Below are 16510 nucleotides of genomic sequence, written 5' to 3'. Positions count from 1 at the left end.
CAGATGCAGAGCCGAGCTTTCGGGGAACTCGGCGGGGACACGGGTAAAGATTCCATCTGGGGTGACTCTAGGGTTTCCATGCTAATGGTGAGGATTTGACTCAGCTCAGTGAGGCAAAGAAGTAACCTTGGACCAAGTTAAGTGCATACAATGGTCTAGAAATAACAATCAGCCGGGTAAGTGAGAGTCATTTTTTCACACAACCAGTGTTTATTAAGGGTCTACTTTGTGCCAGGCATTGCTTTGGGCACCGAACAGCTACGAGCTAAACAAAAAAAGTCCCTGCTCTTGAGCTTTCATTCTGGTGGGGACAGACAGACAGTAAAGAGACAAGTCCACAGGCACACGTGTAACCTGTCAGGGTGCCGGGTGCTGTGAGCTTCCCAGAGCAGGCAAGGGGACGAGAGGGTGTGGGGAGGCCTTGGGGCCTCGGGGCAGGTCTCCTGGCAGAGCTGCATGTCAGCAGACACCCAAGGGGAGCGAAGGTCTGCGCCATGCTGGTTTCAGAGGAGAGGGTTCCGCAAGAGCAAGGACAGAGGTCGAGAGGGAGGGTGCTTGCCAGGATGAACAGGGAGCTCCCTGTGCCGGGACAGAGGGACAAGGGGAACGGGGGAGAGGACAGGGAGGGAGATCTGCTGGCACAAGCCCCGGGGGGTCAGGCCTTTGCAAAAGGATAACGCCTTTCATTAAACCCCCACAACAGTGATAGCTGGAGAAATTCTTCCTTTCTTTGAAAATTTATGATACAATATAACACTACTGATTTGAAAGTCGAAATGAAAAATGCTTACAATTTTACCATCTAACATGGCCTTTTTCCATTTCATAGGTTCTCGTCCAGGCTTTTTTCCACATTCATGCATATTTTTAGGGGTTTTGTCACAGTTATAAACAACTTTACATCCTGTTGTACTTAGGTGCATATTGCCTGTGTTTTACAAATTGATACAAAGCCTTCAGGAGCATCATTCTAGCGGTTGCATAATATTTCAAGTGAATGTATCACTTCCTCTTGGACACCATGGCTTCTAAATGGTCACTGTTATTGATGATGCACAGATATTTTTCTGCGTTTGGATCATTCCGGAGCCCTTCCTCTGCGAGAATATTTACAAAGTGAACCGTTGCAGATGTCAGGTATTTCTTGAGAATCCCTGCATGTTCACGGTGAGGAGACTAATTACCTGCTGATGGTGTCTGTCACTTTCTCCGAGTAGATGCCTGCTGGCACTGGTTCATAAACCGCCTCCACGATCTGCAAAACAAACAGAGTGAAGTGATGGAAGGGGCCATTGATATCTTGGAGCAGTAATGCCGGGCCACCAGATGAGAGGGAATAGTCATTACAGCTTTGTGCACAAAAGTTAATCAGGAACAAAAGCATCCCGACAAATACAAAACTGCCATCAATTAAATACTTCTTGAACCTGGAGTTACATTCTTCAAGCTAGGCTGAAGTTAACCTCAGAGTCATATAAATGAAGTGTAGGATAATATAATATGCTAGAGCATGGGTAGTCCAAACTGCAATTAGGAACAACAGACCAAAAATAACTGGATATATTTATTTAATAATTTTCTATAACTAAGGACAAATATAGGGGGAAATGTGCCACAGCACATGATGTAGATTTAGAAGAAAGGGGAAAAAATAATAAACAGGATCATACGTTAATAAGACAATGCCTGCTGCTAATAGACAGTTTTATTAAAACCACAAAGGTTCTACTGAAGAAGGACAGGAATGGCGTGGTCAGCAACCCGAGACCCTGGTGTCCCCAGCGTGCTTACTTTGGTGGCCAGGGAGAGCATATTGGAGCTGTAGAAGGGAGGATGCAGCGTGGCCATCTGGTAAAGGATGCAGCCGGCAGCCCAGACGTCAGCCTTCTCCCCGTACGGCTCGCTCTTCAGAACCTCAGGGCTGGGTGGAAACAAGGATGTTAATGAACACTGAAAAAGGGAGAGATCGGCACAAAAAGAAGCCCAATCTTTAAGCTGTCGTTGGAGATATGAGGGAAAAAAATGAAACTCTTTATCATGGTTTCAAACAAACATGTTAAAAAGTATCTTTGAATTCCCCCAGACTGGGGTGAATCACAAGCACAAGCAAGCAATTCCATTTATGCACTAGATACCAGTGGACCATAAACATTGCCTGGTAAGTGTCCAGGGAAGTTTTTACTTCCAGAAACAACCACCCCTCTGTGGCGGATGGAGTTATTGGCTCCAGGTCTTGACTGTTCTGGAGATTTTGTAGATCTCACCTTTGCTGCTTAGTGAGCAGTATTTGTTACCCACCCCGCCTCTGGTTGTAATTGTGTTGTCTTGTTCGGGCCAAGGGACAGACACCACATCAGGGACTCAGTCTAAACAGGACTGAAGGCCTCCGTTTGTCCCTCCAGGGACTACTGTCCATCACCAACAGAGTAACACATCCCAGGTGGCCGCTGCCCCTCTCGCCTGGGCCCGTAATAAGACACGTGGAGCAGATCTGCCCCAGATAACCCGTAAACCTGCAGCTTAAAGGAGAACCAACTCAGAAGATCAACAGATCTGAGGTCTGACAATAAGTGCTTATTACTGAATGCCACTAAGGTCTTGTGGTGCTTTCTTATGCAGCATTTTTTGTGGGGGGAAACATGGAGATCACATGAAGGGTTATCAGTAGGGAGGGGGAGGGGGAAGAATGGGGGTAAAGGTACAGGGAATAAGAAGCATAAATGGTAGGTATGAAATAGACAGGGGGAGGTTAAGAATAGTATGGGAAATGGAGAAGCCAAAGAACTTACATGTATGACCCATGGACATGAACTAAGGTTGGGGCATGCTGGTGGGAAGGGGGTGCAGAGTGGAGGGGAATATGGGGGAGAAAAAATGGGAAAACTGTAATAGCATTATCAATAAAATACATTTAAAAAACTGACTGATACAGCACTTTCCTTTGCTATTGAACTCTAACCTGTAAAGGAGGGGGAAACTATACTGAAATAGCTTGCAGAAAATGACAACACCCAGCACACACATCTCCTCTGAAATTGTATTTCCAACCTGGACAAGGAGGTTGTCAGACTTTAAAGAAGTTAAGCTGTGAGAGACAAGGTTGAGACTTTTTTTTAATGTGGAGGGGACTATCATCCCCTTAGATATTTTGGGCCAACAGAAGTTTCCTACATCATATTTGTAGAATGAAACTCAGCAAAGTGTCAAAAGCACTCGACATCCACACACCCCAAATCAAGCAGCTTGATAATTGCGTTCTATAGTTTGTACTTAGGACTGTGCTGAGCCCTCTAAATTAATGGGAGTAGGAATTAATAGTTACCTTGGATGGTGGATTAAAGTATAAAGAAACTTATGAATCGGTAACAGAACAGAGTAAATATTGTATAATTCAATACCAACTGCCAAGAATAACCAAGGAGTTGCTCTTCTTGTGAGATTATGGAGAATTTCTGGTTTAAGATTCACATTATGTATTTGTGGAGGGGAGTGTGGTTTCTAGGTCTCTCGGGCAAGCATTTTCATATTCGGTGTTTTTGAACTCAATAATACGGCATTTGGAGGAATCTCGGGTGAAATTTTCAGGGCTCTGCAGGTCCCAAGTGAATAAAAATGTGTCTCCTGTTATCCCTCGATCAACTGCTCACATTTAAAAACAAACAATGCCTGGTGGCCTCCACAGAAAAATGTCCTTGGCTCACCACAGACAAATTTCTCGTGCTTTAAACTACTGAGAGCTCAAAAGATGTGGTTCCTCTTTCCAAAAGCCGGCAGAGCAGGTGCTCTGAGTCCCTGCCCATGGCCCCTGAGATCCCCTTTGCACGTCCCGTTTTGGGTGTGCTTCCCTCTCCACAGGAGCATCTGGACCTCGTTGGAGGGAAGCCTTCACTTCTCCTCCCAAGATGACTCCTCAGTGTGGGGGGAAGGAGCTGGAAGGCCAGAGCGGACTCGGTTTCTCTTTTTCTCATCATTACATGTCCTCCGTCCCACTGGAGACCACAGGCTGCTCTCATTCCCACAGGCATGCCCCCTTTGCAGAGGGATGCTCTGCAGGCCCCCCCCATCCAGAGATGGGGTGCACTTCTCCACCCCTCGAATCTCGGCTTGACCATATATGACTTGCTTTGGCCAAGGAGACACCAGCAAAAGTGATGCAAGGAGATACTTGGAAAGCACTCACTCCTTGGGACTCACTCTCTCTTTCTGCTCTTGAAAACCCTATGAGCACCACCAGATGACTGAGGCCAGGCTTGCCCCTGGCAGGCAACCGCCAGACCTGCGGGTGAAGCCACTGAAAACCAGGCGGCCGCAATGCCTGCATGAGCCCAGTCCACCCTCTGCTCAGCCTTCCCGGCTGGGACCAGCCCAACTGGCCAGCACCCAGTGTACTGAGGGGGGTTGGGGCGTGGGGAATGGTTATTGTATTAAACCACTAAGTTCTGAGGTACTTTGTCAAAGTCAACTGATATAATAGCTTTTGCCAGATTCTCAAAGCTGTGCAAAGGTCTCTCAAAAAGACTGAGAATCACTTCTCTAGAAGAGAATACGAAAAAGAAATAAAAGACAAACAACACAGTTGCTAACTATCACTTTGCTTCTGGGATCAGACTTTAATTAACCTCTAAGCTAGGAGTTTCATAATCACGACCAGAAGCAATGACAAACTAAAAATAGAATCTGATTTCTAGAAGGGACAACCAAAAGTTCTCTTATAGCCTGAACTGTGCCCCCCAAATTTTTTTACATTGCAGCCCCAATTCCCAGTACCTCAGGAAGATACCGTATTTAGAGAAAAGGCACGTACAAGATGAATAAATTAAGAAGATGCCATAGGGATGGGCCCTAGTCCAGCACAACTGGCGTTCCAGTAAGAAGAGGGAGAGACACCCGGAGTGTGTCTGTGGAACAGCCATGCGAAGAGGCAGCAGGAGGGCCGGGTTTCCCCTAAAGCTGTGAGATGACATTTCAGAGAGAGTAGGAGGGGACCCCCAACCTCAGAGGGAATTCCGGAGCTGGAAGTGCAGAGCTGGGTGAGGGGAAGGGACAGGGGTTGCTAACAGCCAGTGGAGAAGAGATCTGGGGCAGTGTCAGGGCCAACATGTTAAAAAGCATGTTTAGTTCTCCGATTCCGGCTAGCAAACTTTCATCTCTCTAGACTGCCTTAAGGGAAAAAAAAAAAAAGAACTAACTTTTCATTGTTAACTACAACAAAATGTAATTTTGAAAGAATATAAATCATCTCTCTGAGAACACAAGATCCACTCTTTGTTCAATCAAGGAAGCAAAAGTCCATATGAATTCATGAGGACAAAAATTTAACCTGAAGTGACATAATTAAGCCTCTATGCCGATAACCACAGTTTATTTAGACTTAAAAGTAAGTGATACCATATCTTGGAATGATTGAACATAGAGCATTTAGCAATACAGGATAGCGAAAACACACATGCTTACAGTGTGTGTGCGTGTCTGTGTGCATGTGTGTGCTTGTATGTCATGTTTAAGGTTTATGAAAGTGAGTAAAATGTTTCTGAGAAATGGCTCAGAAAATGATCACCGTGGTAGGATGGGAGTTATTGAAAATTAAAGGGGATGCAGGCAGTTGGAAGGACTCAGAGGGCCCAAGTACCTGGGTGCGTTTTCTGGGAAAGAGTGAGCAAGATGACATTCAGATACTCGGTGAGATGAGCAGAGCTCAGCAAAGAGGACTGTGGGCAGAGTGACACGTGGAGTTGCACAGTCCATCCACGTTCTGACCTCTTTCTATGAAGCCCTAAAGGCATTGGTAGAATACGGCCTAGTCCCACTGCAGCCCCAGAAGCTGAAGGGCATTCTGATCAGTGCAAGTGGTGGTCTGCACGATGGAAGGAGAAGGGACTGAGCTGGAGGAGGGACAGAGAGGATGAGCCTCCACTAACGCGATGGCCAAGGGACCGGCAAGAAGAGGAAATCCACAGCACACGGGGAGGAGGAGGAGGGAAGGGGAAGAACACCTCATCTTTTAAGATCCCAAGCGTCTGGCTTGGGTGATGGGGTGAGTATCAGTGTCATTAACTAGACAGAGGGGGAATGAGTGGGGGGTAGGAACTAGATCATTTTGGAATACATAGATTCACGCCTGTGAGAGCCGTAGTTAGGGATATCCAAGAGGCACCACCACTCTGGCTGTTAACAGCCGCAAAGCCAGACCCTCACAGGAACCACAGAAATATTCCCACCTCACAGATGCCTGCTGCCATGAAGCAGATAATTGAAAAGATTTGATATCTAAACAGCTTTGATTGTTCTAAACACCAAGTTCTTACAGAGAAAACAGAGAGTTAGATAACACACTCAAGAGCCAGGGAATACTACCCGGTGCCCCTGCAGGAAAGCAGCCACACCCTCACGGCAAACTAGAGGGCCTGCCCGGACCTAGGCTGCATCCAGGGATAGCTAGCAGCCTCGCCCAGCGAACTCCCAGAACACCAGTTCAATCTCCACTGCTAAACAATTGTGACAAGTAGGACATGTATTCATGCCAAAACAAACATACAACATTTGAAGCACAAACTGCAAAAATGCTGTTGTTTATTTGAAATTCAAGCTTCCCTGGGCATCCTGCATTTTATCCCAGTGGCAGTGTTCTTTGTGTGCTCCCCTTCGGCAGTGCTCAAGTCACCCTTCTCACAGAAAGCACACACAGAGCTGGCTAGGCATGAAGTACGGTTTTGCTGCACTTACTTTAGAAAAAATAACAGCTGTGTATTCCTATGGGGCACTTGGGACATTTCTCTAAAGAATCACATTTCTTTCATGTTGCATAAACATGTAGATGTGTCTTAACATCAATGAAATCAAAGATCAGAAAGTTGTTTTAAACATAAGCAGCATCTTAAGGTATAAAACACATACGAATATATGAAATGTTAAGTCCAGCCCCAATTTTTGGAATGAGGCCATATATTGTCAATAAACATTTTACTTAAGTAATAAATAAACTGGACTATGATCTGTCAGAATAGACTCATGGGCTCCATAGGTTGAGGTGGGCCCTGACTGGTTGCCAGATGCCAAACCTTCCCACTGGGTCCCCTGCCCCCTGCGGGTTAGGGGGATGTGGGATTCAGACGCCTAAATGACATTCAATGGACTGGAATGAATGGCAAGACACTCCAGCTGGAACAGTTATCAACACAGTTTCCATGAACGAGTGGCAGATGACTCTTAAAACCAAAGCTGAGCCATGATTTCACTGATTAATGCAACGCTTTCAGCTAGATAAGCACTTCATATGGAAAAGCGTTTTAACTGGAAAATAAGAAGTCAAGTTACATTCGATTTCCATCTCCCCACTAGGATCAGTGAACATTGCCCAGAGAGCACAATTGATTTTAGATATTTTATATGACACTGCAATTTATTAAGAATCTCTTCATGAGATAATAATGTGCAAGGGCCGTGGAAAACACTAAGTGCTACACAAATGCAAAGTGGCACTAGTATTATTCCATAGAGAAAATCTGCCACCTTTCTTGGGGACGGTGACAATAGTTGGGTCAGAGAAAAGCCAGGCAGCACAGCAGACATAGTCGTGAAGATGGGGCTGTCATTTCCTGAATCCTGAGGAGGTCTGAGTGGATGAGCAAGCAAATATTTGACCTTTGGCCTATTCAAGTCAAAGTCAAACAGGCCAAGAACCTTTACTGCCCTCGATGAGAAACATCTGTGGTGGTGACAGTGGCACCAGGCTGTCTTTTCTAGCAAGTCCAGATTGAGAAAATTATGTGTGGTCTCCAAACACTAGTAGCAGCTGACTCACCCTGCCCCACCCACATTGACCTCCCTCCTGATCTTTGCTCCTCCTTCACGGCACCCTTCCCTAGCGTCTTCGCTCTCTTCGGCCCCAAGCAGCGCCATCCTTTAACATATATATAGCTCAAGTCCTGCCTATTGGGTGAAACCTTCTTTTACCAAGCCAGCAAACACACTTGGCCTAACACCGAACAGCCTGTATTCTTCCTTAGTCATATTTCATTTATTCAACAAATACGTATTGGCCACCTACAGTGTGCCAGGCAGGTGTTGGGGACATAGCAGTAAACAAAACACCCCAAAAACCCCCCTGGGCTCGTGGAGCTTACATTCTACTACGAGAGACAACTAACATATAAGTAAATAAATAAAAGTTAATAAGTGCTATGAAGAAAATAGGTACTTAAAAGAAAAAGTGTATCTCATGAGTTAGCATTTCATTGTTCTGTAGCACAAAGCCACTTTTCCACCTTTAGAGAGACTCAGTGTTTTCATCTTTAGAAGAAAGAGAAATTTGTGAGGTATGTTCTGTTCTGGAATGCGGTGTCCATCAATTAAGGTTTGAAACATCCTAATGGCAGATATACATGCAGTTTTAAAACAAAGACTAAATTCATTTTTCAGTATAAGCAAAACATTGAGGACAGGAATCAACATTATGTTCAAAATTATTGATAGGTTTCTACTCAAAAGTAAATTTGTGAGTGCATCAACAATATTTGATGATGTATTACTTTGGTAGACTTGGAAACTATTTTCTGTTTAAGACTTTTAAACAAAATAAAGGACTTTTATTCTAAAAGACAGCTAGCACATATTTCAAAGTCATTTTTTAGAATTCATTATTTTTATTTGTAGATGTCTTAGACTGAATCCCAGTGTATTTCCTCATAAAATGCTGGGCAAATAGATCCCAAATCTGTACCCATCTGTGGCTGAAAAAGAAAGGAAATGCGTTCTTCTTTCAGCTTTTAAACAGATGTTCCATAGTTCCATAGCTCTGGATGTATGAAGCCCTGGCCATGGCCTCTCACAGCTCTCTCATGAATGATTTCACTCTGTCTCCTGATTCCCGGTAAGTAAACCATTTGCCAAACCCCAACAAAGAAAGCACAGGGTCAGTGTGATGTCAGAGTATAAAGAAGCTCCTGAGGCCAGTACCTGCATCTCACAGTTAGTTATCTGGACTTTTGTGTTAAACACTGTGGGGATTCCTGGGGAACCAGAGAGGAGGAAATGGGAGGGAAGGATTAAAACTGGGAGGATCCCTGGCCAGTGCACGAGATAATGACTGCCTGGCTGACAATGAGCTAAAAACCACAGCATGATATGATACCGAGTCCAGGGCTACGCAGGAGGAAACTTCAAAGTAAATTCCCTAAAATCATAATTTACAATTAAAAATGTAGAGGAATAAAGAAGACAGAGATTTCCAAGTGCAAGAGAGGAGGAATTTTAGGTCATGTTTTGTAACAACTGCTCTTTGCTGTCTGTAACGGACATAAGAAACTTGTTTTCCTTGCTACTTCATTTTGCTAGCATTCTGGTTTGCCACAATCGATTGCTATCTCTACCAATCTGACTAAAAATTAAGATTTTTTTTTTTACTAAAAAGCAATTGTTCAATTCAGGACTCAATGCAAAACACGACTCCTAAAAGTTAAGAAATGAGGGTCCATTTTTACTACCATTTTACCTGTCCAAAACTGCTGATTTCCCTCCTCCTGCAGGCAAGGAGCTAACTGGTCTACCTCAACTTCTCTTACTCAAGCCACTGAAGTGGAAGGCGGGCAGCTTTTACTTTCCACACAAGCTTCTTCCTTGAAAATTTCCATATTCCCAACTCCCAACACTGCTAAAATTAATCTTAACAATCTCAACATTTATAAAAAGAATCACCTCTCTTTAAGAACAATAACTACAGATTTCCAAAACAAAGAAATAAAGCACCTTATTCAGTTCCAAGCTCATTGTGTTCCACTTAGAAATTAATTGCTGTCAGTGTAGCCCATGGATGCCAGCTCTCAACTGAGAAAATAAAATCAATTCAGCAAAGAACCTGGTGTGGCTGAATGGAATGACAGCGTGACACCGTGAGATGATTTTCTTTGCACTTTAGTTTCCTTTCCCGTGCAAGAGGAAAATGACCTGTACTGTGTGCTATAAGGAATGCCAAATGCAACACATTTTCAAGGGATAAGGCCCAGAATACCATATTTACTCAAATAATTGATGTTCCTGCCCTTTCCTCAGATGTTGGCAGTTTAAATGGGAGAAAGGGCAAAAGAGAAACAGAAAAAGTAGAACAATGATTGTACTCGGCTTTGTTTACCGCATTTAGAAATTGTCACCTTAATTTATTGTACCGACACTGGGAGGTTCTGTGATTTTAATATGATAACCAGATCTCTTAAACAGTTTCTTCTCCTTTCTCAAAATCATAAAATGTATAAACTAACAAGCTTTGTGAATGAGTTCATCCCTGAGAAAGAGAAACAGTCATTACCGAAAGTTCCAAGAATTCCAGACAGAATCATTACAAAGCCAATACAATAAGAAATAATAAAATGAGTGAGGGCCAAAACAGAAATGAGAATTCACAATCCTGCAATACAATAAAACAACGGAAACGTCTGAGACGAGCAAACCGAAAAGTATTTAGTATGTGACAGCCACTTCCACTGATGAAATGAACAACTGAAAATAAAGATTCCTGAACCACACAGAGCTGCACTAAATCATAGAAAAATAAAGTAGAAACTATTATAAAGATCACTGCTATGGACTAAATGTCTGTACCCTTCCCCCCAGATTTGTACACCGAGATCCTCACCTCCAGCATGCTAGTGTTAGGAAAAAGGGCCTTTGGGAGATGCAGGCAGAGCACGCATGAGTAAGATTGGCACCCTTTAAAAAGAAAACCCCAGAAGGCTCTCTTGTTCCTTCCACCATGTGAGGACATGGTGAGAAGGCGGCCACCTAAGAACCAGAAAGCAGATCCTCACCGGGCACTGAATCTACCACACCATGCTCTTGGATGTCCCAGCCTCCAGACAATAAAAATCAACTCCCATTGTTTATAAGCAACCAGTCTCTGTATTCTGTTATAGAATGCCAGAGTGACTATGATAACCACTAAAGTAAACACACACACACACACACACACACACACACACACACAATAGCAGTGGGAGATCTTTACACACTAATTTATCATTGGCATAAATAAGGATATAGAATATCTGAATAATTTGTCAATAAGTATAGTTGAATAAACATATTGGGAACTCTGTGGCCTAAAACAAAACACATTTATTTCATAGAACCTATAAAACTTGAGTACATTTTACTACTTATTATGCATAGCAGACTATTACTTTGGCAACTTGCCAAGAAGCACTTTTACTGGTATGTATGTCCTTGTATAGTCCCTTCATTCATTATTTCTGGGCTTGGCCATGTGACTGGCTTTAACCAATGAGACATTCCAAGTGTGATGCTAACAGAGACTTGGTACGTGCTTATATATGAAGGCTGTATTTTTAGAATTCTAAATCTTGGGATGCTCCCTCTCAGATCTAACTACCATATTGTAGGAAGTGAAGTCCAATCTACCCATGTAATGAAAGCACATGGAAATAAACCAAGGATCCAGCCAATAGCTGCAGTTGAGCTCCCAGACAACAGCCAGTACCGACCAGCCTTGGAAGAGACTCCTCCCACCCTAGTTGACCTGCATAGAGCAGAGATAAGCCATCATCACAAATCCTCTCCAAATTACAGAGTTTAAGCAAATGATTATTGTGGCATTAATCCAATAATCTAGGGTAAATAATTTTCCGAATGCAAAGAATTTCTTGGTGTATCCGGAAATACTGTAATTGTATAAGGTATATTCTATGACATAATAAAATTTTTAAAATAAGCTTTTAACAAAGGAAAAATACCAATGTTTTCTAATATAAAAATAGTTTTGTAAGTTATTTGTAAGTAAAAGGGATCAAAATTATAATAACTAATGATTTAAAAAATAAGACCCTGGCTGGTGAGGCTCGGTGGACTGAGCGCAGACTGCAAACCAAAGGGTCACTGGTTTGATTCCCAACCCGGGCACATGGCTGGGTTGCAGGCCAGGTCCTCAGTAGGGTGTGCATGAGTGGCAACCACACACTGATGTTTCTCTCCCTCTCTTTCTCCTTCCCTTCCCCTCTCTGCCTCCCCCCTCCCATCTAAAAATAAATGCATAAAATCTTTTAAAAAATAAGGACAATGACAATGATACATACAAAAGCTAATAAAATCAATAAATTTAAAAAGATTGAAATGATTCAAAGTATGGTCTCCAACCAAACTGAAATTAGCTATCATTAACAAAAGTAAATTTGGAGGATTCAAAAATCTGTAAGAAATAAACAACACACTCCTACATAACCAATGGATTAAAGAAGAAATTAAAAGAGTAACTAGAAAATACTTTGTAATGAATGGAAACAAAAACACAACATAGCAAAATTTATGGAATATCTGTAAAGCAGTGAATATAGGGAAATTTACATCTGTAAATGCCAGCAGTAAAAAAGAAGAGAGATCTCAAATGTATTACCTCATCTTAACTCTATTATGTAAATATATTTCCTCCTTAGAAAATTAGAAAAAGAAGAGCAAACTAAACCCAAAGAAAGCAGAAGAAATGAAGTGATAAATATTAGTGCAGAAATAAATGTAATAGACAATAGAAAAACAATAGGAAAAAGAAAGCAATGAAACCTAAATTTGTTCTTTTGAAAATCAATGAAATGGACAACCATTTTTGATAAGGTGATCAAGGAGAGAGAGACAGACAGAGCTCAAATTACTAAAATCAGGATAAAAGAGGGACAACTGCCATCGACCTTACGGAAGTGAAAAGGATTTTAAGGGAATACTATGAACAACTGTCTGCTACCAAATAAATGACCTAGATGTAATGGACAGATTACTGCAAATACACAACCTACCAAAACTAACTGAAAAAGAAACACAAAATCTGAATAGAATTATAGCAAGATTTTGAGTTAGTAATAAAAAATTTTCCCATTAAAAATAAAAAGCCCGGGACCAGATGACTTTACTGCAGATTTTTACCAAATATTTAAGGAAAAACACCAATTCTTCACAAACTGTTCCAAGATGTAAGAAAGCAACACTGTGTAACTCATTCAATGATTCCAGTATCAAACCAGACAAAGCCTTGACAAGAAAACTGCAGAACAATATCCCTTATGAATACAAACACAAAATAGTCCTCAGCAAAATACTAGCAAACTGAACCAAGGAGCATATAAAAAAGATTATAACCATGACCACTTGGGATTTACCTCAGGAATGCAAGGTTGGTTCAAAATATGAAAATCAATCAATATACAATATCACTCACAGAATAAGGAAATCATCTCAATAAGTGCAGAAAAAGCATTCAAGAAAATCCAACTCTTTCCTAACAAAAGCATTCAAATACTAGAAATAGAAGGAAACTTTCTCAACCTGATAAAAGGCATCTACACACTCTTTACTCAACACAATACTGAATAATAAAGGAATGAAAGTATTTCCCCCATAAAGGTAAATGATAAGAATCTAACAAACAAACAGATTTTCCCCAGAAAAGCAAGATGAGAAAGAGACGTTCCTTCACTTCTGCCCTTTCTTGGTGCATTTACCTTAGAAAACATGAAATTCTAAATTCTTTCCCCTTTAAAACATAAGTCTTTTTAAAACCTAAATAACCCTCTTGTCAGCTTTACAGCCCAAAATCTTTTTCTTAAAACCCAGGGAACCATCTCTTTGATGTATTGTCTGACCTCCCAGTGTCCTTGGGAGGGTGGAAGCCTAAATTCAGCTCTAAGGTACAAACCTTCCTCTTATCATAAAGACATGAGAAATGTGTTTTTCTTCTGGATAAAGGTAATCAGCAAACACAGGTGGCTACAGCAACTACCAGGTCAATTCAGGGTACACTATCTATCACAAATGGTACCGCCAAGTCTTAAAAACCAGTTTTTGTTTATCTTGAGACCATGAATGTCAAGGGCTATATGTGTCTAGCTATAGAAAAGAATAAAAATTTAGTGGATTGAGCGCGGGCTGCAAACCAAAGCATCGCAAGTTCGATTCCCAGTCAGGGCACATGCCTGGGTTGCAGGCCAAGGCCCCCAGCAAGCACACATTGATGTTTCTCTCTCTCTCTCTCTCTCTCTCTCTCTCTCTCTCTCTCTCTCTCTCTCTCTCTCTTTCTCCCTCTCTTCCCTCTCTAAAAATAAATAAAATTTTTTTTAAAAGAATAAAAATTTTTTCTACTTTTGCAACCTCTTTGGTGGATTGTCTGTGATGTAGGTCATATTCTTATTTAATGCTTATTCAACAATCAAACTGTTTTCTTTCTCTTCTACTTTTGTAGAGAGTTTGTCCAGGTTGGCAGGAAATCTTGTTTTTAATTTATATTTCCCTAACATCTAAGATCAGGAATAAGAAAACAGTATCTGTGAGTATATAACAATAAAGAAGTATGGCCCAAATGAAAAAAAAAACAGATCAAAACCCCAGAAAAAGAACTAAATGAAATAGAGATAGCCAACCTATCAAATGCAAAGTTCAAAACACTGGTGATCAGGATGCTCAAAGAACTCATTGAGGACAGCAACAACATAAGGGAAGAAATGAAGTTCACATTAAGTGAAATAAAGAAAAATCAACAGGGAACCAACAGTGATGGGAAGAAAGATGGGATTCAAATCAATGATTTGGAACATAAGGAAGAAATAAACATTCAACCAGAACAAAGTGAGGAAACAAGAATTCAAAAAAATGAGGATAGTGTAAGAAGACTTCAGGACATCTCCAAATGTGCCAACACTGAAATCATAGGGATGCCAGAAGGAGAACGGGAAGAGCAAGAAACTGAAAACTTATTTGAACAAATAATGAAAGAAAACTTCCAAAATTTGGTGAAGGAAATAGACATACAAGTCCAGGAAACACAGAGTCCCAAACAAGTTGGATACAAAGAGGCCTATGCCAAGACACATCATAATTAAAATGCCAAAGGTTAAAAATAAAGAGAGAATCTTAAAAGCACCAAGAGAAAAGCTGATAGTTACCTACAAAAGAGTTCCCATAAGACTTCCAGCTGATTTCTCAAAAGAAACTTTGTAGATTAGAAGGGACTGGTAAGAAGTATTCAAAGTAATGAAAAGCAAAGACCTATAACCTAGATCGCTCTGTCCAGCAAAACTATCATCTAGAATGGAAGGGCAGATAAAGTGCTTCCCAGACAAGGTAAAGCTAAAGGATTTCTTCATCACCAAGCCATTATTATAAATAAGGTTAAAGGGACTTATGTACAGAAAAGAAGAAGACCAAAACTGTCAACATTAAAAAGGAAACAAATTCACAACTGTCAACAACTGAGTCTAAAATAAACAAACAGCCCTGGCTGGTGTAGCACAGTGGATTGAGTGCAGACTGCAAACCAAAGGGTAGCTGGTTCGATTCCCAGTCAGGGCACATGCCTGGGTTGCAGGCCAGGTCCCCAGTGGGGACCATGTGAGAGGCAACCACACATTGATATTTCTCTCTCTTTCTCCCTCCCTTCCCCTCTCTAAAAATAAATAAATAAAATCTTTAAAGATAAAATAAAATAAACAAACTAAGCAAACAACCAGAACAGGAACAGAATCATAGGTATGGAGATCATTTGGAGGGTTATCAGCTGGAAGGAGGAAGGGGGAAAATTGGGGGGGGTGGAGGTGCACAGGCTAAAAAGCATAATTGGTAGGTACAAAATTGACAGGGGGATGTTAAGAACAGTATAGGAAATGGAAAAGCCAAAGAACTTATATGCACAACCCATGGACATGAGCTAAGGTGGGGGAGGGTAGCGATTGCTAGAGGGAGGGGGATACTGAGCAGGGGGAGCAAAAGGGGAAGAATTGGGACAACTATAAAAACATAATCAATAAAATATACTAAAAAAATAACTATGGGACATTTACACAGTGGAATACTACTAGCCATAAAAAAGAAGAAAATGTTATCCTTTACGACAGCATGGATGGACCTGGAGAACATAATGCTAAATGAAATAAGCCAGTCAGAGAAAGATAAATACCATTTGATTTCACTCACATGTGACATCCAATGAACAATCCGAACTAATAAGCAAAATAGAGACAGACTCATAGACAGAGAGCAGATGAGCAGCTAAGAGGGGTGGGGTAGGGGATGGAGGGGAAGAGGAAAAAGGACTCACGGACATGGACAACAGAGTGCTAATTGTGGGGGGAGGAGGGTTTAAGAGAACTAAATGGTAATGGGAAAAATATAATTAAAAAAAAAAACTAAAAAAAAGTGTTTCCCATAAGTGAATGTCAGTCTGAGAGATACATGGTGGCTCTACAAGGCCGAGAGGAAAATTCCAGGCCTCCCAGTATTCAACATAAATCACAACCCAACTAAACCACAGCTCTTGCTCTCTCCTAAATATGCTAAAAATATGCTAAGTCCATTCAGAATTGAGTTGAAGGATGATTTCATTTTCACCATTCAAAAAGACACTCTGGAGATGTACCAACGCTGAAGGCACCAAGAAATACAGCACTTATTATATGGAAGAAATACAGACATTGATCACACCCTGACAACGCCCCATCCTTGGGTGTGCTGGGTCAACCCTGGAGTT

The 16510-nt window shown here is 41.5% G+C and overlaps 1 protein-coding gene across 2 annotated transcripts in view; it reads right to left on the bottom strand.

The window, feature by feature from the left end:
- NEK10 (NIMA related kinase 10) overlaps positions 1-16510 on the bottom strand; it is a 177003-nt gene that overhangs the window by 70830 nt on the left and 89663 nt on the right. For both annotated transcript variants that reach the window (XM_045857452.1, XM_045857453.1), the window contains 2 exons: positions 1792-1921; positions 1185-1255 (listed from right to left, as the gene is read on the bottom strand). In XM_045857452.1, the coding sequence (XP_045713408.1) occupies positions 1185-1255; positions 1792-1921 (201 nt within the window). The remainder of the gene's footprint in view (positions 1-1184; positions 1256-1791; positions 1922-16510) is intronic.

This window comes from Phyllostomus hastatus, unplaced genomic scaffold (genome assembly GCF_019186645.2).
Source record: "Phyllostomus hastatus isolate PE091 unplaced genomic scaffold, TTU_PhHast_1.1 phas_scaffold_129, whole genome shotgun sequence".
NCBI classification, from domain to species: Eukaryota; Metazoa; Chordata; class Mammalia; order Chiroptera; family Phyllostomidae; genus Phyllostomus; species Phyllostomus hastatus.
Note: the sequence above shows the minus strand (reverse complement) of the source record. Positions and strands in the feature narration are given on the sequence as shown.